Raw genomic sequence first — 23822 nt, forward strand, 5'->3', positions numbered from 1 at the left:
GGGGGTGGGCCAGCAGCAGCCCTGGAAGTGCTCAAGCTTTACAGTCCCCCCGGCAGGGGCTGTGTTCCCCTCCACTAGCTCAGACCCTCGGCCCTCTGAGGAGCCCTGAGCTTAAGGGAACCAGGTGCCTTCAGTAAAAAAAAGAAAGAAAGAAAGAATCTACAAATAAAGGGTGATTTTGCAAGGGAGTGTGGTGCATTTTTAGGGGCTCCAAGCAGTTTTACAGACCTGAACACAGAGCAAAGGTATTCAGGGACCACAGAACAGTTCCTACACCTAGTAGGGTGGTGGGGGCCCAGGCCACAGGCAGGGATGGGGTGGGAAAGGCCCCTCCTCCAGCTCCTCACTGGTCTCCAATAGCAGACTCCTAGGTGGCCCTACTGCAGGCGGGTGGAAGGAAGGATGGGGAGAGGTTCAGCTCAGTGAAAAGCCAGGTTCATGCAGCTTTTCCTGTGAGGGGCCTTACATCCCAGGGACAGGCTTTTCTTAAAAGCAGCTTGTCTTGCTGCGGATATGAAATGGGTACATGCAAGCCCTGGGTGAGAACACCCCTCCTCTCCACACACTCCCAGAAATGCAGTCCCTCTCATGTCTCACTAAACAAATCTGGAAATATATAGAGGCAGGAAAATCAAGACACTGGACTGAAAAATCCATTTATGAAATCTTTCTTTTTGCAACACACAAAGATGTCCAAAATTCAAAATGCATGAAAGCATGTCAAATCACCAGATACAAAAATACAGCAACCAAATGAGCAGCTGTGGCAAGAACCAAATGCCCACAGGGAACCTGGGTGGCTCAGTCAGTTAAGTGTCTGCCTTCAGCTCAGGTCATGATCTCAAGGTTCTGGGATCGAGCTCTGTGTCAGGCTCTCTGCTCAGCCAGGTGTCTCTGTCTCCCTCTCTCTCTCTCACTCTCACTCAAATAAATAAATCAAATCTTAAAACAAAAAAAGCCCATAGATGTCACTAGTAGTGAACAGAAACCAAATTCAGATAAACTGATATTTCAGTACCTTGATTTTCAGCATTGATTTTTATTGAGAGGACTGACCTGGGGCCCTTAACAGACTGAGCCCAGTGCCTGGCAGATGCAAGAGGTCATCCCAGAGCGCTGCCATAAATCCCTGTCCTGCTGCATTGACCTTTGTCATCCCAGTGGCCAGCCAGGAACCTGGGCACAGTAACACAAGCTCACTTTCCCTGGTACTGTAGGAGCACATGGTTGAGTGAAATGGGGGAGCCAGCCCAAAGGGCTCTCCAACCTTCAGCAGGTATGAACTACAGAAACTTCTGGAGAATCCAAACTCAAACCACTAAGCTGGAAATTGTTCATATTCCAGAAAGCCTGTATTTTACCTTAGGTCATTACCCTCCCTAGGTCATTTAAAGTGGGGAATCAGTGGAGCAAAGAGGGGAGTCATAAAATAATGTGTGCCAAAGAAGATCAGTGCACGTGGATCACATAGTATGACTGTAATTCTGTGAAAGTCAGCAGGGACAGCAGGACTGGCTCTTGGCAGGGTCATGGCTCCATGGTACCCTTTCTTCTCCTCAGTGCTCCCGTACTATCTTCAGGACAGGATACTTGTATTGTCTGGTGGCAGGGACGCGGCTGCTTAAATATTTTTTAAGAAATGAGTGTTGCAATGGCATCAAACAGACCTAAGCACCAAACTCAACTTTCCAACAAGTTGATTAGAAGTTCCTGACACCAGCTTTCAAAACTCTCCCCAATGCCCCTGCTGCCCACAGCCCCCATCTGCCTCTTCATGGAACCAGCTACTCCCTGACTCACCACACTCTGCCTCCAGGCTGTTCTGCTGTTCAGTCCCCATGGCTCTGCCTTCCATTTCCCTTCTCTCCCTGGCTAAATCTCTCTCAATCTGCAAGGTCCACCTCAAGCCAACCTGCTCCATGAAAGCTCGCTTGGCTCCTTAGCTGAATGGGGCTGCCGCTAGCCACCCTCTGAAATCCCAGAACGCATGTCTGGAACCCATTTAAAGGAATCTTTCCAGACTGCTGATCTGTGGTTCCCTCCGCCACAGACACATCACGAAGCTGCCCACATCTTTGCAGCCCCTGCTCCCTGGCAAAGATGCAGTGCTCATGGTCAAAGGACAGTAAACAACAGTATAAAATAAATCCTCCATCTCAAGCCAAGGAGGGCTACTTGGGCAAATATACTTTCACCCCAATCCAAAGGGATTTCCATATACGTTACTCTTTTCCTCTACAGAATAAACAAAGTTGGTCTTTTCGTGATATTTCAAGTATACTGTTAAAGAACTACCTCAAATGTCGTCTTCAAAGACAAAACTTCAGGAGAAGCTTATAAAATACTTCTGTTAGTTCTGCTGAAGAAGCAGCAACAAGAATGGTAACCCTCCAGTCTCTGCCTCTTCACTTTGAAGCTGGACCTCCCAGCCACCACCAACAGGGGCAAACCTGCCCTCTTGCCATGGCCTGGCCTGGACTCCATCTCCGTCAGTGATGCAGAAGCCACCTCTCGCCCTCACAGGGAGCCCTTTCCTCCACCTCAGGCCCACAGGGTGCTCTCTTCTCCCTCTAGCCTGCCTCCTCCCTCCAGACCACCCATCCCCTCCCCCGCCTGCCCCCCACTACTACCTGCCCTGCACCTGCTTCCCTTCAACCCCGTCCCTCCTCCTTGTCCCCCACACCCTCCCTCCTGCCTGTCCCCTCCTGCCTGAACCTCCATCTGCACATCCTCCTTCCCACCTATACCCCCACCTTCCCCCTCTTACTTGCCCCCATTGTAACCCTCCCCCCAACTGCCTACCCTCCCCCACACCTGCCCCCTCCTGCCTGCCCCCGACCCACACACACCCCTCCTGCCTGCCCCCTCCCACCTGCCCCTCTCCAGCATCCACATCTGGTTTCCCTTCCCCACAAGTTTCACAATGGACAGATTCTGCACTTCAAGGATTTATGGGTCCTGCTGCCCCTTCTTGCTTTTGATATGATTCCATTATGTGCTTAAAGTCTGGGCTGTGCTCTTGGCTCCTGAGAGCTGTTTATGACAATTCTTTTACAGCCCTAAATCATTCACCATTAGGAACCTAGTCGTGTTCAGAAGCAATGACTAGTTAGACTAGTTCCTAAGACAGAAATTTGCAATGTATGTCAGACAGTTGGTTGAAAAATTTTCCTCATACATGATTAATTAAGGCTAACGTTCACCTGGAAGCTAAGTCCTCTGAGCAACGCCTTTGACCCTGTCCTCTTACACATGGCTGAGACCCTGATTTAGGGGCAAATGAGAAACATCCCCGCCCCAAACCCAATCACTTCCTCCTTTTGCTGTACTCCTTTCTCTGGGAGCTAAAGACCCACTGATAGAAGGCTTGGTAGAAATACCAGCACTGCAAATGCCTCCCTCTCCATAACAAAGGGGCCTGAACCGGCTTTCATTTTCCATCTCTGAGTTACATTTTTCAGGAGAAGACAAAGAAGTCTCAGAATAAGAAGACAAAGTATTTATTCCCTGCCCTTTGGTCTAGGACTTCCCTTGGCCGAGGTTTCTCTTGCCTCCCAACTCCCCGTCATGTCTCCTTCACAGAAAGCCAGACATCTTCCTAACAGGTAAAATCTGATCACTGGACCCTCCTGCTCACAGGGCTCAAGGGGTCCTTATCATCTAGGTGGTGAAGGCCAAGGCCCTGCGCAGTATGGCCGTCATTCACGCATCCAGCCATCCCCGCTTTTGTGCCAGATCCCTGCCCTAAACTCACAGCTGTCTGTGAGTTTGTCCCCGTTGCCCTGTGACACCAGCCCCCTCCACCATCTCCGAAGCACTTACTTAAGCTGCTCTCTCCACCTGGAATGTCCTCCTTGATGCCTGTCTTTTCAGATGGTCTCCTCCTCCCCCACTAGAGCCTGAAAGCTCACTCTGCCCCACAAGAGAATTCCCAAGTGTGTCTATCCTTCCCCTCCTCAGCCGGGCCCAAGGCAGATCCGAGGGGGCTCCCACGTCCGTGTGTCTGAGACCACCACTTGAAGGAGGGTGGCCCAAACCACACTGCAGCCCCTGATGCTGAATGTAGGGTGGCTATTCAAATTACAAGAACTTTAGTGAACTGTTGGGGGGGGGGGTTACGATTTATTTTTTAACTTTTTAAAATTTAAATTCAGTTAATTAACATAGAGTGTATTATTAGTTTCAGAGGTAGAGTTCAGTCACTCATCAGTCTTATATAACAGTGCTAATTCCATCACGTGCCTTCCTTAATGCCCATCACCCAGATACCACATCCACCACCCCCTGCTCCCCCAGCAACCCTCAGTTTGTTTCCTATAGTTAAGAGTCTCTTTTGGTTTTTCTCCTTCTCTGACTTCATCTTGTTTTATTTTTCCCTCCCTTCCCCTATGCTCCTTTGTTTTCTTTCGTAAATTCTACATATGAATTTCACACAAGTAATGCATAACTTTTTAGGGTAAGTGTGTCCCCGCATGTTACATGGGCATCGTGTGTTTGTGTTTGCCCAACCCCAGCTGGATGGGAGCTCTGGGACACCCTGCAGGGACAGGAAGTAAAGATCACAGGCCAGCACCACAGGGCAAGGGAAGCAGTGGGGAGGCAACCTTCCCCTGTTCTCTCCTTCCGGGGGTCAGCATATGGCCATTCTGAGCACATCCTGTAGCCACACTACTTGGAGGTAAAGATCAGCTCTGCCACCGGCCAGTTATTTGGGGCAAGTTACTTCCCTTTGCTGTGTCTTTGTGCCCTTTTTCACATGGGGGTCACCCACCCTAGGTGTTTATGATGATTAAATAAATAAATAGTTGTACAGCGCTCAGAATAATTCTTGACACAAAATAATTGCTATTAGAGCACCTGGGTGGCTCAGTGGGTTAAAGCCCCTGCCTTCAGCTCAGGTCATGATCCCAGGGTCCTGGGATAGAGCCCCGCATTGGGCTTTCTGCTCAACGGGGAGCCTGCATCACCCCCCCTCTCTCTGCCTGCCTCTTTGCCTACTTGTGATCTCTGTCAAATAAATAAAATCTAAAAAAAAAAAAAAAAAACCTTAATGAGGGCTATCTAAGCCTCTCACAAACATAAAGCGACAGCAATTAGCCAAGCAAACCCACAGACAAGGGGACAAGACAAGGAAATCTAATAATAATAGTAAAATAAAACAAGAACAGACATCTGTGGAGCACGCTACGTGACAAGACCTTGTGCCGCATGCTCGTCCTTATTTGAACCCCACCACAGTCCGACTGTTATTTCGCCTGTCCTCTTTTTACTGGTGAGGAAGCTGGGGCACCGAGAGGCACCCTGTGGTAGACTACGGTTCTGAACCACAAAGTCTGACTCTAACTCACTAGACTAGGGTAAACTGTGTCAGTTTGTTCATCACTCATTCACTCATTCATGCATTCCTTGAGCACCTGCTGTGTACCAGGCCGTGGATTCCTGCCGGAACACTGGAGTCAATAAGAAAGTCCTCTGAAGTTCCTAGACTGATGGGGAAGATCTTGAGGGAGGCTTTGTGGGCATGAGAAGAGGTACTAAAGAGAAAATGAGCCTACAGACCCCACACGCCGACAGCAGTGGCCTCTCCCTGACTGGGACAGGGGCAGGGAGGGGATGGGATAGGTGCACATGGTCACGGAAGGCTTCCCTGTGAAGCCTTGCAGATTAAGAAGGTAAAGCAGCAACTGGCCTGACCAGGGGGCAGGGGAGAAGGCTTCAGAGAAATAGGGAGCTTGTCGAAGGAGTTTGAGTTGGAGCTTTCAGGGAATTGAAGACTAAAGGGTGTGGCTGGAAGGGGTGGGGACACCCCTACAGTATAAGATAGTGAGGGGCAGCTCCCAAAACCCACATCAGGAGACAGGGCTCAGTGGACCTTGACAGAGGCCTGGGGGAGAGGCCGGGACCCTGCTGGGAGCATGAAGTAGGACTGGCAAGAGAAGGAGAAGGAAAGCAAGACGAGGCAGGAGGGGCCTGCTGGGACAGGCCTGTGAGCTGTGCTCTGGAACGTAGGGACAGCTGTGACAATGGGGCCCAAGCCCTCATGGGGCTCACCTGCACCCCAGGAACTCTACGTGCTGCTTCTGCGGTGCCCTGCAAAGCGGTTAAGGTGACCCAGGCCTCTGTTTCAACTAAATGCTCTTGAGTTCCTTCCAGAATAAGAACATTCAAATAAACAGGAAATCGAGGAGAAAACCTTAAATGAATGCCCAAAGTCCTGCCACTCAAAGAGCATGCTGTTTGTACCTCTCATTCTGCCTTGCTGTATACAGCGGTTGCTGTCTTACATACTTGCAATCACGGTGTTTACACGACCTTGTATTGTCCCTCCTCGCTGCATAAGCATTTACTCCACGAAATTCCACGGATTCTGTAATCAGGAGTCTTCGTACCAGTATGATATTTCATTCAGGGCTTTCACTGTTTACTTAACCAACATCCCACTGTTGGGCATTCAGTTTAACTCCTTATTTGCACGTGGCATTTTTCCCTTATCAACTGTTTAAATAGGTCTGAAGTGTGTTAATGGGGTGAAACAGTTCATTTCAAACAGTCTGGCTACATACTATAAATATAATTTCCCCAAATCTTGTAACAATTTATAGTTCTGCCAGTGATGCCTGAGTGATGCTTCCGCCCTTTACCATTGTCCGCTTTGAATGTTACGCTTTAAAATAAATATTCATTATCAGGTAGGACCCAAACCAGAATGCCATGACACTGCAGCATTCGTGTGGTTTTCCTTGATTGCTAATGAGGATGCACATTCTTTCATGAGTTGGCTAATAATTGCTTTTCTTTCTGTGTTCCCCCTGAATTGCACTTTGATGTCCTTTGCTCATTTACTTGTTAGAGCCCCCTTTTGAAAATATCTTTGCTTGTGTTCTTGATATGGTAAAGTGGCTTGTCTGCAGTGAGGTGGTGCTGAATAAATAAATAGGAAGATAAATGCTAACCGTGGGTCTGTCGTGTCTGCTACAAGAATCCTGTTGCATGTCTAGGGGAATACATAGCACCTTCGCTTACCCACCCGAGTGGCAGAGCCCCTCTGCTCCACAAGGCTGCCCAAAGCCTAATTCAACACTGCCTAGCTACCCCCTGCACCATTTCCTCTACGCTCGGTTTCTCAGGCTCTCTAAACATTCCAAGTATAAAGAACAAAACCAAGAGTTGTCCTCAGGAAACCTCAATCTGCATCCCTCTCTCCCTCAGAGCAAAGCTGTGGGGAGGGGGTCAGTACGCAGAACTGTGCTAAAGGAAAACCACCAAAGAGGAGGTAACTGGCCACCCAGGATCCCACAGGTTCTGGGGGACACTAGGAGAAAGATACATGGACCTCCACCACAGGGAAGTGTTGTCTCTCGGCTCCCTGGGCTCCCTGAGCAGGAAACCAGCCTTGACCAGTTCAACACCCACCTGCTCTGCAGACCTTTGGGGTGGGACCCAGATACCTGCAGGGTTTCCTGGAAAAATCACTCTCCTGCTCATTCACCTTCTCCTCCTCCTCCCAGCAAACACTTTTCTGAAAGCAAATGTGCTCAGAAGAACTGCCTTTTACTGAAAACATGGTCTTTCCAACAGTCACCCTTCCCCACCCCTACACATGAACACACGTGCACATCCTCCCCTCTCCCCCTCTCACCTGACCTTGTGGTCTACACAGCCTAGATTCAGCAATTCTCTATCACACCCCTGGGCTATTGCCTGAAACACACTTTTATTTTCTCAAAGATGTGGCCAGGCACAGCAGTAGGTACAGAGGATGTGCAAGGAAGTCACAGACGCTACTTCACAGAACCAGCAGACCAGAGGATGACCCACCATACACCCCCAAATAAACAAGAACATGGTACAAGGTGAGGTTGTTGCACATACAAGGTAAAAAGTAAAATAGGTCAATGGCAGTTACACCCAATGGCAGGCACAGGAAGGAGGAGACTGACAGTGTGACCTGGTCTCAAGAGTGACTATTCGGGAGAAGAGGGCCACCTGCCAACACCTGGACAGCAGCGGTGTGGGCAAGGACAAAGATCCCGAGACAGGGACAGGCTTGGCATGTCTGAAGGAGAGGACAAGGCACTCTGGTGGAGAATGGCCATGGAGAGAAAGGTGGATGCTGGTGACGAGGGGACTGGCTTTGACTCCTGAGATCAGGAGCCAGAAGGGCATTGAGCAGGGTGTTAACCCCAGGAGATCACTGTGTGAAGAGTAGAGACTACAAGGGGTCAGGAGTGGTCTCCTCCCACTGTCACCTAGTTAATTCCTTCTCATCCTTCAGACTGCTGCCCAGGGGGCATTTCCTCTGGGAAGCCACCTCCGCCTACCCACTTGCTGAGATCCCCTGATGAAACCCAGCTTCCCTTCAGCACATCTAGCTCTGGAGTAACTTCATGTGCATTTCTGGTTGTGTGATTAATGTCTGTCTTCCCCCACTAGACTCTGAATTCGATCTCAGACAGTTTCCCTACTCCCTCAAGGAATGATTTTCTGCTTCTACTTCCTCCCATCTCTGTGCCCCCCACAACTTGCATGTACCCGTTCCACAAAAGCCATCATGATCATAAATAGTTGCTAGTACTTACACACACATACAGACACATACACACACCAGACTGTGCTCCAAAGGGCAGGATATATCTGTGGTCCTTCACTAAACTCCAGAGATCCCCTTCAATTAGGCAGTGTTGGTGTGCAGAGGACTGTCTTACCCAGATCCACTTCACCCTGCCCCACTGACCTGCTCAAAGACTCCCCACATGAGCTCAGTAGAGAGTCTGCACCCTAAAGGTAAGTCAAAGGTCGAGAGCACTCTCTTTCCCAGTTGAGAAGCATTGTCCACAGATAGGCCAGCAGCAGAAGGCCCCCATCCTCTCCTGTACCGGTGACCCTCAGAAGAACTCACACAAACAGGAGTGAGCTCTGCTTGCAGAAACACATGACTGTATTTTGGGGCACCTGGGTGGCACAGTTGCTTAAGCATCTGACTCTTAGTTTTGGCTCAAGTCGTGATCTCACGGTCTTGAAAGCCAGCCCTGCATTAGGGTCCATGCTCAGTGCAGAGTCCGCTTAAGATTCTTTCTCCCTCTCCTCTGCCCCTGCCCCACGGCATGCATGCTCGCGCGTGCCCTCTCTCCTTCTCAAATAAATAAATAAATCTTTAAACACACACATACACACACACACACACACACACACACACACACACACACACAGAGCTGTATTCTGCAAACCAAAGATGAGCATTCATACACTAAGGAATACAACTAGGGACTAAACATGGGATTGCCTGACCTCTGATCTCACCCTGGAAGTTGGGAACCTGGCCTGTATTTTTAGGGTCCACTTTTTCCTATAAAATCTCAGTGACCATGATCCCTGATGCTGTTAGATCCTACTTAACCAATCAGCACTGTTAATTAAAAAGAAACAAAACAAAACTATTTCACATGGTCTGAGAAAGCTTGGTAGGTGAGAAATGCTTTTTTGCAAATAAAATGCATTATATTTTTTAAAGGGCCATTTGTATTAAAAGACTTAAAATGAGCATGACATGGCCCAATGATTCTGAGACATGGTCAATTTTTTTTTAAAGATTTTATTTACTTATTTGACAGAGAGAGAGAGAGACAGCAAGAGAGGGAACACGAGCAGAGGGAGTGGAAAAGGGAGAAGCAGTCTGCCACCTAAGCAGGGAGCCCGACATGGGGCTCCCAGGACCCTGGGATCGTGACCTGAGCCAAAGGCAAACACTTGACAATGGCACCACCCAGGCACCCTGAGACATGATCAAGTTTTAAAGGGTCCCAAAATTGAGCTACAAGAATATCTGTCACACAGCACTGCTTCTGAGTTAATACAGTGGAAAACAATCTACATATCTAGCAGAGAGTAATTACTTAAAATAATTATGACACATCGTACAGTGGCATATGCTGTATCCAAAATACTAACAACTACACACAGCACATAGTGAGCACTTCCTCTGTGATGGGGACTGCATTAAATGCTTTACAGGTGTGATCTCATTTAATCCTCCCTAAACTGCGGGTACTACTCTCCTCACCATCTCCCAGATTAGAAAGTCAATATTGAAAAAAGTTCAGTCATTTGCCCCAGATCCCACAGCTAGTAGCAGGATTCACACTCAGGCAGTCTGACACGGAGACACCAAGGTCCCAGCCACAATGCTCTATGACCTCATATAACGATATTAAAAGAGAGCGTGGAAAAGCAAAACCAGCCACGTGGAAGAATGTTGGTGATACCGTGATCGGTAAAATAAGCAAGTTATTAAATGGAACACACACACTGATCACACTGATGCAAATGAATGCAAGCAAAGACAAAAGGGGTGGCATCTTGGTGAAGACCTCTGGATGGGTAGAGTTGTGTTTTTTCTATGCTTTTTTTCTGCCAGTGTTTTCTGATTTTTCTGTAACAAAGGTTTTGATTTTGTACTAAGAAAAACATTTCAAGGGATTAAAAATTTTTTAAATTAATGCGAATGCCAAAAATCACTCCCTGTACTCCTCTTTTGCATAAACCCAAATATCCAGCTGTTGGCCTTGCTTTAAGTATAGATACGACTGCACACATAGGACTCAGGAAATGGCCTGAAGCCAGCTCACGAGATCTGCAGGCTCTTCATGGCCAAGCATCCTCTCAAGGCGGCCAAAGACTCAAACTGGGAAGAGACAGTACACGTTTTTCTACTCTCCCCCAGCATCCTGCCCTCCCCATTCTTTCCAGGACCCTCTCTGGGTATTTGTACCCCCAGAAAGTTACTGAGCTGACAGCACAGAGCTGTGCAAGCTGGAAGAACCTGGCAGCTTCTGCCCTGGCTTCAGCTCTGGCCTGGGAGCCAAGCCCAGGGACCCCTGGAGTCTGAGACACTCCATCCCCTGTCACTGGGTCTAAGAAGGAAGCACTTCAAGCACATGAAGGAGACAGGACAGTCAGGACTGGTGCCCCCATGCTGCAGCCCCATATACCAGGGACCCTCCCAGCTTGGCCACCTGCTTCCTGGCCACAGGATCTTAAACAAGACATTTCTTCTATCTGAGTCTATTTCCATGCTCGTCAAATAAAGAATTAAAATATCAACTTAGAAAAGGACTTGCAAGAATCAAAGAATACATACTAAAATACATCCTACAAGGATACCAGGGAGTACCATTTCCTAGGGACCAAGTACGGGTCAGGCACCGTGCTGAACACTTTCTATGTCTGATCTTACACACAGCTCTCGCAGTTGCCCCGTGACAGGCACAGGAGGCAAACTGAAGGCTTAGAGCAGCTGAGTGGCTTGCAATGGTAGGGAATGGAGCAGGTACTTCTTTTGCCATGCCTTGGCCCATGCCACTCCACCACAGAACCTGGCATAGGTGGGGAACATGGACTTGGTCCAGGTGGTTACCACTGCCATGTGTCCCTCCTGGGCAGAGGCTTTAGAGAATGGTATGGCAATGAAGAACCCCCGGCTGCTTCTCCCCACCGCACAGGCAGCTCCCACAGACACACACCACTTGAGAAGCCTTCCTCTCAGAGTGACCAAATCGCCCTCACACCCATCCTTGGAGGCAGCCCCAGCAGCCACAGGCAATGGCTTTGCTGCTGTCCGACCTATGGCACCCTCCCTCCAGACCTGGCCTTGTGCTCTGGCCACCAAGGCGGCTGGCCCAACAAGGACGACTCACACGCTAGGAGTCAGGCCTGCTGGCACCCACACCTGGCACCTGCTCCAAAACCCTTTCAGTTCTCAGAAGATCTGGGCCGCGGGCCTGGGTCTCTCAGTGGCTCAGAACAGCAGGCCGGTCTGGCCAGGGGGAACCACGGGAAGCAGAAAAGCCATTCCCTTAAGCAGCCCTTCAAGTGTCTGGGACAGTCGGGGCGCTGGCCGTATGCGAGGGTTGGAGCCCGGGTGTGCAAGTGTACGCAGAAGTGAGAGGGTAGCGGGCGTGAGTGTGCCTGTGCGCGCGTGGCTGCGAGTGAGCGCCGCTGTGATCACGGTCCCGGGGCGGGGAAGGTCTCCTCCCCCCACCTCGTTGAGAAATCTCAGTGAGTCAGCGAGTGGTTCTGCATATTAATGAGCTCGCTGCGGCGAGGGCAGGAGCGGATTTAAAAGAGGCCGGGGCGGGAGGAGGGAGGCTGCGGAGAAAGCGCGGAGCCGGCCGCAGAAGCGCCGCGCGGTAGCCGAGGCACCCACCGACGGGCGCAGCGGGAGCGAGCGGAGCCGGGAGGCGCGCTCCGGGCAGAGAGAGCCGAGCCGGCCGGGCGCCCTCCCCAGTCCCTGCTCCCGCGCCGCGCCCCTCCGGCCAGCATGAGGCTCCTGTCGGCCGCGCTGCTTCTGCTGCTCCTGGCGCTGTGCGCCGCACGCGTGGACGGTGAGTGCCCGGGAGGTCCTTCGTAGCCGTCCCGTCCCGTCCTGGGGCACCCGGATGCGGACTGCCGGGCTTCCTGGGACCGTGGAGGTTCTGGGTGGGCACCGGGGGGAGGTCCGGGGCAGTAGACCCCGCACGCAGCTGAACGGCACCCCGCGCTCTCTCTTGCAGGGTCCAAATGCAAGTGCTCGCGAAAGGGGCCCAAGATTCGCTACAGCGATGTGAAGAAGCTGGAAATGAAGCCAAAGTACCCGCACTGCGAGGAGAAGATGGTTATGTGAGTTCTGGCTCCTCACCGTGAGCGTGTCCGCGCTGCTCTTAACCCGGTGCTGGGGCACAGCATGGGGCTGGATCGGGCGGGCTAACAAACATTCCTCTGTGCCTCTAGCAAGGCCTTGGACCAGCTTTTGTAACTGCCCAGCGAGTCCTTGGGACGCTGGCACGACAGTGTGAAAGGGAGTTTGGAAAGAGGGTCAGTGTCCCGTGCTCCCGGAAACAGCCCTCTGGGTTCACCTTTGCTAAGATTCAAATGGGCAGCCTAGGTGCATGCACTGCCCATCTTTCTGGGGTGATCAAGGGTCAAATGGCTCCCCTTGTGCCAACTTTTTAAAATCCAGATTCAAAGCATTCAAAACACACCCAGAACTATTGAACTTGCACCCAAACTGGGAGGCATGCTGCCTTTCTGTTACTGAAGAGAAAATAAAAACAAATGCTTTAAGTCCTCAGACCCTCCTTTCAGAGCCTTTTTCCGATCAGGGGACCGCAGACGGCCAGTTTTTGGCTTCTAGCGATTTCATTTTGAGACTGATCCTTGATCTTCCACCACCTGCTGGACTCCCGTGGGTCCCTGAGCCTGAGCGGGGCTGTGCAAAGTGTTCTGCTGGGGTTAATGTGCCATGTGGCTGGAGCCCTGCTTGGTGGGGATGCGAGGAATATTTTAAAAACTGGGGCAGAGTGAGAGAACACTGAGTTTCCTTGCTCCTCTGCCTTCCCAATTAACCACTTGAGTCCAGCACCACTGTTTCCCCACCAATATGCACTTGGCCAGGAAGGGAGCCCTTGGCAAAGCAGCTACCAAATATCTGCCACGGACCATTGGCCCTTCTTCCCCTCCCCCAGCAACAGGACACACTTTATTCTCAGTCTGGGCAAGTGCCTTCCGTCTGCTGGACCTGCTTGCCCAAAGGCATCCACACAGGGCATGCAAAGGCAACCCCCACCCGCTACGGCCACCTGGGGGCTGTCCAGCCAGGCTCAAGTCAGGAGAATTTGCAAAGCCATTAGGCTTGAGCTGAACCACACTGCCTTCCCGCCCAGACACCTAAATTAACCTCCTGTCCCTGCCCCTTGCCTTGCAAACCCAAGTCCAGAAAAACTGCCGGAAAATCCTCTTTGGTGAGGTCCAGGGTTCCCATGACCTGAAAGAAGGGCTACAAGCCCTCCCTCCTCCCCATGGTGCCCAGGTAGGGGGCTGAAGATGACAGGGAAACTGAAAATTAGGTCTGCACTCCTCTAAGTGCTGAAAACCACCGGACCCCCAAGGCAAGGTGTCAAGACCTTTCAGAGAACGAGAAGCAGGGTGTGGGGGTGCAGAGCCATCTCAAAAGGATAGAACCCTTGATAAAGAGGCTTACTCTTTTTCCTGGCAAAACTTTTCAGAATAGAGAGTACACTGATGGCAGTGGGCAGGTGCAAGAAGGCTTTATGCAGCCTTGTGAAAACTTGCAGGGGGCTCTGGAGGTCCAAACACAGTCAGTGTCTCCTCCTAAACCTTCACCCACACCCAGGTCTCTCCTTCCTGAAGGCTAAACGTTCTTTCCCATCTCAAGCTCCTGAGAGTCTCTAGATCAAATGAGGGGCCAACACTTATGGCCAAAGCAGGTTTTCAATCACAAAAGCTGAACAAAAGCAAGTTTTCCAGCTCACCCTGAGTCACCCAAAAATCTCTGATGAGGCTGGGGGTGAGGTGGAGAGGACAATCAGTGGGAGATCTTACACCAGGAGACTCCAGATTTTTTAAAGGACAATTTGTGTCATACGTCCACTGAACTCTTGCCAAATCCCTCGGCACCCGGAACTGCTGAGGAGAGGGGACACAGGACCCAGAATCTCTAAGTAACTGCTGCAAACAGAAATCCTCATGTCTTCACCCCACAACCAATTTTCACAGTCCCAGCATTGTGACAGGCAGTTGAGGACTGTGGTGGGAGGGTCGAGTGTCCTCCCCTGCTGCCCCTCCCTTCAGGACTGGGGATACTCAGCCTGTACAGTGACCTGAGGAAGGGATTTTCATCAGGCTTCACCATATCCTTTCATTCTGAGTGCAAAGGCAGTGCTGTAGGCAGACAGCAGCGAGCTCAGTTCCCACAGAGCAGCCAGGTAGCACAGGAAGGAGACCAAGCACACTCCACCCTGATGTCTGGCCCTGTGCTTGAAACCTAGAAGGAAAGACAGGACCAGGGGAGCAACTGGTCTCGGGGAGGGCCAGGGAAGGCAGAGCCCAGTCCACAGGCATTAGCAGAAGACCCACTCCTGCTTTAGGAAGCTGAGGTGGGGGGGGGGGGGTGGCTTGGAAATTAAGAGTGCAGGGAAGGGAAGAGGACAGGTTGCCCAGAAATATTCTGCTCCCATACTGGTGGCAAGAGTCATTTCCTTTCTCCCTGTCAACTGGGATATTTGGTTCATGGTGGCCCTGCTCCCACCTAGAACTTGGCCCTGTGCCCTGACACTTCCCCTTGGGGAATCTGTGGGATCCTCACTGACCTCTCTCCTTCCCTTCTTGCTCCTCCCATTCCAGCCTCCAACCGCCCCTCTGCAACCCCACAGCTCATTCCCCAACATGCAGTCCACAATCATCCCTTGCTCCTACTATGACCTCTCAGGAAATGGCCCCTCTCACCTTCCACTTTTTCAAGTCCCCTATGTGGTCCTCATTCTGGAATACCATCCTTCCTCCCCAACCTAAAGCTTCCTCCTAAATCCTGCAGCACTAGCACTGCCTTGGCTCAGACAGGCAGAGAGGTTCTGGGCATGTGTCCTGCCTCCCCCTCCAGGCTGGAGCTCACACACTAAAGCTTCTCGTTCTCCCTGGCCATACCATCTTCCATGACAAATACTAATGACAGTAACTCTTCACTGTGCACCTACCAGGCGCTAGGCATTCTCCATAGATTGTATCATCTCATCACCCAATAGCCCTAAGAGGAATGTCTTAATATTAGACCCACTTTACAGATGGGCAAACCCATTCAGAGAGTTTACCCAAGGTCCACAGACAGACCTGGGATTCATACTCTGCGTGCTGCCACCTGCTTCTCTGCCACAGGGCTAGGACCTCCACTGGGTTGGAACACTGGGTGACAGAAGCCTGAAGGGAGGTCTTATTTTCCTGCCGAAGACTGAGACAACAGGGACTTCATGCTTAGGAATCAAAATGGGCTTCAAGGCCAGCAAGACTTAACTTCAAGATTGGCAATGCCTGGGATATTCTTCAGAAGATCAAGTAGAACAGGGTTTGAAGGGCCAGAGACCACATGTACAGAGCATGTCTATATCCCATCGCAAGCTCCTCATGTCTAAGGAAAGAGGTCTTACCATGTGCACCTTGCTGGCATTAGCTCTCTCCACCTCTCCACCCCAGGTTCAGAGAAGCAGGAACAGTCCCCTGAGCTTTGTTCTCCAAGGAGACATAAGCCCTGTAAACAACAACCTCATGGGGATAGGGGCAGGGTAGGGGGACTATCCCAGACTCTGAGGGCTCCAGGGGAAAAGTGAGAGCCTATGGGGACACCCAGAAACTTCCAGAGAGCCAGCCAGGCAGGGAGCACATGGGCACACTCCCATGAAAGGAGGGAGGGGGCCACAGTCTCTCAGTGTCCTGACTGGCATAGACCAGGGCCACCCACAGGCCACAGTGAGGGGCTGTCATTCAGACTCCTCAATCCTCTACCCCATGCTGCTCCATTTCAGTATCACCACCAAGAGCGTGTCCAGGTACCGGGGTCAGGAGCACTGCCTGCACCCCAAGCTGCAGAGCACCAAGCGGTTCATCAAGTGGTACAACGCCTGGAACGAGAAGCGCAGGTATGGCCCCCCTCCTTGCACCTTCCTTCCCACCTTCCCCCCAGCTCCCGATCCTACGCCCCATCCAGCTCATCCAGCCTCATGCAGTGGGTGAACACCCACCACTGTAGCCACAACAAGCCCCGCTTACAGAGTCCCCATGGGGTAAGGAATTCACCACTTCCCAAGGCAGCGACTGCTCTCTTGGACAACTGGAAGCCATCGAAAATGTATCCTTTTGTGAACTAAAGTTTGCAGCTTGCTAATGCTTTAATTTGTAGTCTTAATTCCTCTTCTTTCTGAAGTAACTTAAGGTCTCCAGTCCTGTTTCCCTCTGTCAAATGAATGAGCCAGCACCCATGGCTGTCTGTGATTCTCATGTGGTAAAACATGACCACTTAAGTAACTGGGTTTATGAGCTGTAACACTGGGTACAACACCACGAGATGATGAGGACACTGCTTTGCCTGCAACATTCCCTCCCCTCAAGGTGCTGCCTGACCCCTGCTGCCCAGAAAGCTGATAGATGCCCTCCCATGCCGGTGCAGGGAAGGACCTTGGGCTTGACCCTTTAAAATCAGAGCCTCTTTTTTTTTCTATTTTTTTTTTATTAATACATAATGTATTATTAGCCCCAGGGGAATCAGAGCCACTCTTAATCTCAGAGAGCAAGAATAGCCAGATGACCGGAGCCATGAGACAGACCCCTGTCCTCTCTGGACTCTGTTTCTCCATAAACAGAAAATGACTTTCCATCTCTAGTTCCCTGAGGTCCTATGTCTGGCAAGTTCCTGGTTTCCCCATACCACATACAAGAGAACCTGTCCTAGAGCACACCCACTCCTCACACACTCAGGGCCTGTGTATACCTGTACCTACCTGTGTAGGTACTTCACAGATAGTGAACTTCTCTGCATGCTCAGAGAAGCACTTGCATGTACACACATGCACACACACACGCACACACACACACACACATGGAGGACTTCCTCAGGAGCTGCTGCCAGCACCTCATCCTGCAGAAGGGGAAACTAAGGCTAAGTGGAGGTGAGGAGTAACTTCCTGGGAGCACAGGGCAGGAAGCCAGGCCTCCCAGGGTCACCTTCACCCTGCCTAGAGGGGCTGCCTGAGCCACCCCTCCCAGTGTCTCACCCAGTCCTTCCACTCTAAGCTCAGCCCATGACCAGCTCTCCCCTGGCTGACACTTGGGCCCAACCCCAGTCCCTGAGCCTTCTGTGCAGCCTCCAAAACTGCCTTGTCTGCAGCTGCTTGAAATAGAAACTGATGACAGCAAGAGATTATTTTCTACAAATCTGATGGGAATCAAGCCCACTTTCTGGTCAGGGCAGGTGGCTCACGTGGCAAAAGCAGGACCTGCCTTGTCCACTGTCATGCTCTAGACCCTGCATCATCAAAGTGGAACAAGGCTAACCTTGGGGCCAGTCCATGGAGGGAGTTGAGAACATCTCTACCGACTGCTGGCAGACACTCAGGGGGTCTGCACACTTTGTCCCTCAGCCCTCCACCTGGGCCCTAGCTCTGATGAAGAGGAGGCAGGCATGGGACAATGCAGTCCTGCTCTTATTTCTGCAAATTCCAGTGAGGAGGGCATCTCCGTTACCAGGCCTCCCATCACTTCATTACAAAATGAGCTCATCCTCTTTCTGGGGAAGCTGAGGCGTCCTGGGAGAGGAAGAGGGCAATCTCTTGCCCTCCCCCTGTAAAAGGTTGAAAATGTCTCCATGAATGTATAATGGAAAGAAAGGAACTATCTCAAAGATTTCTTTGCAGAGACAGCAAGAGAGTGCTAAACATGGGGTAGAGGAAGGAGAAGCCAGCCGGGCAGCCCAGGCCTATGGAGCCAGACCAGCAGCTCCACATCTCAGAGCCCCCCGCTTCTGGCTACCACAGGAAGCAGTCGCATCAGGCAGAGCCCAGTTAGGTGGTCCTACTCAGAAATCAAAAATGAGGCAGAGGATCGATGGGCTGTCTGAGTAGGAGGCATGGCCCTGGAATAGCCATGGGGCAGAAGAGAAGGGATTTAAGTACCTAAAGAGAGGCAGTCTGGAAGGTGAGAGAGGAAGGTCAGCTTTGGAATGCATAGAGGCCCCACAACCACTAGAGGAAATGACCTTGAGCCACAGGCCTTGCTGACAGCCCCAGCCCCAGCCCTGCTGCCACCCTTCAGTCTTCAGGCAGCAGCTTCTAGAACTAGCATTCTTCTGGAGGACATGCATTTCTGGGCAAAATACAAAGAAAGATGCAATCCTAAGTTGAAGGAGGAGACGCCTGTCCTCCCCTGTCACATCCCTGCCCATGCTGGAGACAGACCTCGTTCCCACCACTGACAGTCAGTGCTCACTGGGCAAATCTGAAGTGCCCTGTCCCTCAGTTTCCTCACACATAGAGAGGGTTTGCTCCACAGGGCGTTGAGGATTGCAGAATGCACAAAGCCAGATTTGGGTAAGCTTTTGTGGTCCATGTAATGACCTCCTCTGAGGTGTTCCCCACTCCACCCCCATTTCTCCCAAGCTCCAGCATTGCTGGAAGGGGAACTCCTAAAGACAAGGATGAAGCAGCTGAGCCACCTCTGGATCATGTCTGAATCAGGCAGCCCCTGGATCGCCTCTGTCATATCCTGAGCCACTTACACGGGTGTTTTCTCTTCTTAGGGTCTACGAAGAGTAGGGTGAAAAGTCCCGCATGGAAAAACGGCACACCGGCTGGGAGATGAGCGAAGGACTCTGCAGATTAAAAAAAAAAAAAAAAAAAAAAAAAAAGCAACAAACAAACTTTTCTTTCTCACAGGCATAAGACACAAATTATATATTGTTACAAAGCACTTTTTACCAAGGGTCAGTTTTTACATTTTATAGCTGTGTGCGGAAGGCTTCCAGATGTGAGACGCTTCTCTCTCCTGCTCCAGACTTTATCACACACTGCTTTTTACTGAAAAGGGGGAAACTCATGCCTTTCCTTCGTGTTTAAAAAAAAAAAAAATGCTTTTTTGTATTTGTCCAGACATCACTACATCTGAGCTTTATAAGCGCCTGGGAGGAACACAGAGCTGGGTGGAAACATTTCATAGCAGCACTGCTCCATTGCTAATGCAGGAAGCTTCCGCTCAGAGGTCCTGGCGCCTCCACACAGCTGCCACAGCCTCTCCTGGGCTCATGGTTGGTCACAGCCTCAGAGGGACTCCACGGTGGCCCCTGTTACCGGGCAAGCAGAAACCAATGTCTCTGCCTCTGTTCTTTGAGGAACTTCAGTTTGGTTGCCAGGGAAATGTGCTTCATCCACCTCCCCCGGCCCCCAGTTTATTTTTGCATACTCTGGGAAACATCTCTAAGATTCTGAAATGGCAAAGCATAGGGTCCTTAAGGAAGGGGTTGGGTCTTCTCTTCTTGAGAAAGGTTCACTGCTTCAGAACTGAATGCTCTGGAAGCACGTGATGTTCCCAACACTGTTAGCAAAATCCAACAAGAAAGTTTAAAAGTGTACCCAGACAGGCACAGTGTACAACTACAGACACACATTCTATCAGTGATGGAGAACCTTCAGAGCATGTTTCTTTCCCTCCTTGCAACAGAACAGGCAGGACAGAAGCATTCTATCTGATTTCCCTGTGTCATTCTTCAATGTGAAACAGTGCAGACCTCTTTTGAAAGCTGAGACAACCACGCGCTCTTTCCTTTGTAAATGTACTCTTCAAAACGCCCCCTCCACACACTGCCCCTTCAGTATATGCCTCATTGTACTGCTGTGTCATATGCTATGCACATGTCAGAAACCATTAGCTTTGCATGCAGGTTTCATATTCTTTCTAAGACAAAAAGAAAAGTAATAAAATATATTTGAAATGTACCAAAATTCTAGACTACTGATGTTTTTTCTATTCAGTGAGGTCAGGATGACCATCAAATGTTTAGCACATTGTGAATAAACAGGGACAGATGCTTTGGGAAGGAAGGAAAATATGTTTCCCAAATTCCTTGAAATATTGTCCCCTTTGTGGAATGCCATTATGGTCCTGAAGCCAGAAAGCTAGGTCTTCAAGCCTCAGGGCAGGCTCGTCAGAATAACTAGGTCCATACATATGGAACTAAAGGGTCCCTATTTAGGGAAGAGAGTAAATGGGGAATCAATCAAGATCTGTGTGGCCCAGGGCCCTATGATTCCAGTGGGGATCAGGGAGAAGTGGCAAGTGCCCACCATGTGGCTGTGGGGCTCTGGAGCCAGGCTGTCTGGGAGCCACGGCCAGGGAAACATAGAGGCTCTCTTTTTGCTTCTGTGAGGTGGGGCCGATGAGCACATGCCCCATGGCACTTCTGGGGGCTGCAGGAGGCAGTTCACATAGAACACTCAGGGCACCAGGGCTGAACACTTGGTAAATGTCTGCACCCTTAATATTCACAACAGCAGGCCACTCTGTACTGTGCACAAACCACCCACAGCCCCACATCCCACTGTATCCAACTCAGCCAGGCCTTCAAATAGGCCTCTCTGTTCCCCCACGTCCCCCACACTGCACAAAACTGCCTAAAGGGCAACCTCCACCTGTCTCCACTTTCTGTGCGCTACCCTAGGAACCAGGAGCCAGACACCCATGTGTGCGTCACTTTTAGGATGACTTCCTGTGTGCACACTTATAGGGACACACCGCAAATACCCTGCCCTAGCATGTCCTCTGCAGAATGCTACAGGAGACACTGTCCATCATGGCCTCATCTCCTGGCAATGCCAAGCTATAACACATGTATTCCTGAGGAAACTGAGGACCAGAGAGGTTAAGAAAGTTGCCCAAAGTGACTCATCACACTGCTCCAGTAACTGAGCCTGACAGTTTTTCTGCTGAGGGGAACAGGAGAGAGCAGGCCAGGGCCACCGTGAATGCAGGTCCCAGTCCCCCATTTACCTTTATTATGGAGAAAAAAGGAATACTGGATAGGGAGGCCCAGACACCAACAGACAGAACAGAGCAGGAGGGCCCCAGGAGGAGGGCATATACCAGGGCAGGGGACAGCAGACACCAGGCCTCTCTCTCTGGGAGCCCTGAACCCAGCCTGGCCCCAGATCAGCACACCATGGGGGCTCACGAGGGAGGGCCACTGGAAGGAAGTCGGCTGAAGGACTCCCCCCATCTCCAGTCTGGCAACATGGAGGCATGACAGGATGGGTCATGGGGTACAGGGTTCGCCATGCTGCTCCCCGAGTTTCAGGCTTCACCTTTCACTCATTCTAAACACACCATACACACATCCCCCCACTTGTTCTCTCTATCTCATCTGTGGTTCCAGTGCTAGCACCTCCTCTCCAGCCCTGCTGGCCCAGGTGCCCCCTTGGTTCTCTGAGCTCCCAAGGCACAGAATGGATTCTTAGCAACCATAGCAATGTCCCTTTCCAGTGTCAGGCACTGAGCTGGGCACTGCCCTTCATGCTCTCCCTATACCCGGCCAGCCATTCTGGGCTACAGGTGCCCAGACAAGTTCAGAAGTTTTTTAGGAGACATGGTCTGTAGAGGGAGAAGTAGACTTCAAGACCCAGTCCATCAGGGAGCAGAAGGAGTGGGAAATTTTGTGTAAATGTCTCATCTCATCTACAGAAACCATGTGTCCCTGGAGAACAAAGACTGGGCTATCCTTCCTGATGACCGAGACCCTTGTCCTCCAACAGACAAGTATTAGCCAGACAACTAAGAAGAGGCTCTCAGCCCCAACACTTCACTGAACACCAACTGAGGATCCTCAAGCACCAGGAACCGTGCTCTGCTACAGGGAAGGTGCCCTTTTCCTGCTTACAGAGCTGTTGCCCATCGTTCTTCTCCTGGCCTTCCCAGCAGCTCTGTGAGGTGTCCACCCACCACAGTCCAGAAATGACGGTAACACTAGTGCAGCAAAGCAAGGCTGGGCTGCCTTTTCAAGTGGCTCTCCCAGGCCTCCCTGTGGAGGCAGGCAGGGGCACAGGGCACATGGGGCAGCCCAGGCCCCCACGCAGGCTCCACCTTCAGAGCCACCACTTCCTCACAGACAGGCACACTTCAGGATCAAACGCCTCACCCCCAACTCCTTCCCCACCCCACTCTTCCTGAAGGCCTGTCCTGAGTGGGCCGCAGCACTGCACCAGGCTTGACGCTGGGATGACCACGTCCTCTCGGAGAGCTCTGGCCCAGCTCTGCTGCTCATCTCTGTCCAGCTCAAGCCCTCTACCACGAAGCTTTTCCCGGTCAGCATGGATCCTGGGTCAAAACCAGCGACATAACTGCAAGGCCTGGGGCAAAATAAAGATGCAGAGCCCTCTATTTAAAAACTAAGAATGTCAAGATGGCCAGAGCAGAGCATCAGACCTTAGCAAAGGGGTCCATGAGAGTCACACTCTGCAACCCCATGGAGCCAGCCCTCTACCTCGGGTAGTGACCCAACACCCATCGGCACAGCCCATCTTGGCCCTGAGTTATTATATGACTGGTACTACAATTTAATAGTCATATTTTAACTTGAACAGCTAACAACATGTGCTCCTACAGGCCAGGGATGATTTCTTACACTCATTTTTAAAAACCTCCCAGAACCTGTAACAGCACTTGCAAGGTATTCAAACGCTGTGAATTGATCTTAGTCTCAAGGAGCACCCCGAGAACATGCTTTCTGTACCCACTTACTGAGCCACCACAATGTGCAAAGACTTGTGCCAGGCACCATGGGGAACATAGACGTGGTCACGTGCAATCCCGTCCTCAAGGGTAGAGTCCACTGTTCATCCACCCAGCAGCTGTCTCATTAGGAAGCATTTGCTATGTTTAGCACACCATGCTAGTTGCTGGGAATGACCTCTCCAGAAACTCCTGGTCTACCAGGGAGACAAAGACTCAGTTGAAATTGCCCACGGGTCTAAGCGCGGTGCACTAGAGGACTTCCAGGCAGGCTCCGGGCAGGCTCTCGGCCCCTCCAAAGGGGTGCCTCGCCCAGCCTTAGAGGAAGCAACCTCTGACCAACACCTTGATCAGCCTAGAGAGGGCTCATGGCAAACTGCAAGTTGTTCTCAGGGACAATAGGAAGTGCTGATTGCATCCTGGCTCTGCCTGGCCTGTGGCTCCTGGATCCACTGGTAATAGGATAGGCCAGCAGAGACAGGGAGCACCACACCTAGAAAACTCAGGAAGGCTTAGGGAATTCAGAGGGGCATGAGGAACACCAGCCACGACCCAACTGAACCTCTGGGGAAACCAGCTACAGCTCCAAACTCTACCCTCCCCATCCCCCCGCCCCCACTGTTTCATGAATGTCTCTTCCTCTCCCTTGACTTTGCCGACCATCTGGCCTGCCAGTGAGCCATGGCTGGGGCCAGCCTCCCCAACTTCATGGGCAAGGAAGCTGACCACAG

General features: G+C 51.2%; 2 protein-coding genes across 2 annotated transcripts in view; one reads left to right on the forward strand and one right to left on the reverse strand.

The window, feature by feature from the left end:
- The window catches only part of SLC25A48 (solute carrier family 25 member 48), a 199014-nt gene extending 179831 nt beyond the window's left edge, over positions 1-19183 (reverse strand). The window contains exon 1 of the mRNA XM_082723286.1: positions 19094-19183. The gene's annotated coding sequence lies outside the window, so the exon portion shown is untranslated. The remainder of the gene's footprint in view (positions 1-19093) is intronic.
- On the forward strand, positions 12094-20312 carry CXCL14 (C-X-C motif chemokine ligand 14). The gene is made up of 4 exons (XM_082723288.1): positions 12094-12380; positions 12549-12654; positions 16350-16463; positions 19115-20312. The coding sequence occupies exons 1-4, from the start codon at positions 12317-12319 to the stop codon at positions 19128-19130; spliced, it is 300 nt and encodes a 99-aa protein (XP_082579414.1). The 5' UTR covers positions 12094-12316; the 3' UTR covers positions 19131-20312.
- Positions 20313-23822: the final 3510 nt, after the last annotated feature.

Source organism: Mustela nivalis (assembly GCF_964662115.1).
Source record: "Mustela nivalis genome assembly, chromosome: 3".
Taxonomy (NCBI): domain Eukaryota; kingdom Metazoa; phylum Chordata; class Mammalia; order Carnivora; family Mustelidae; genus Mustela; species Mustela nivalis.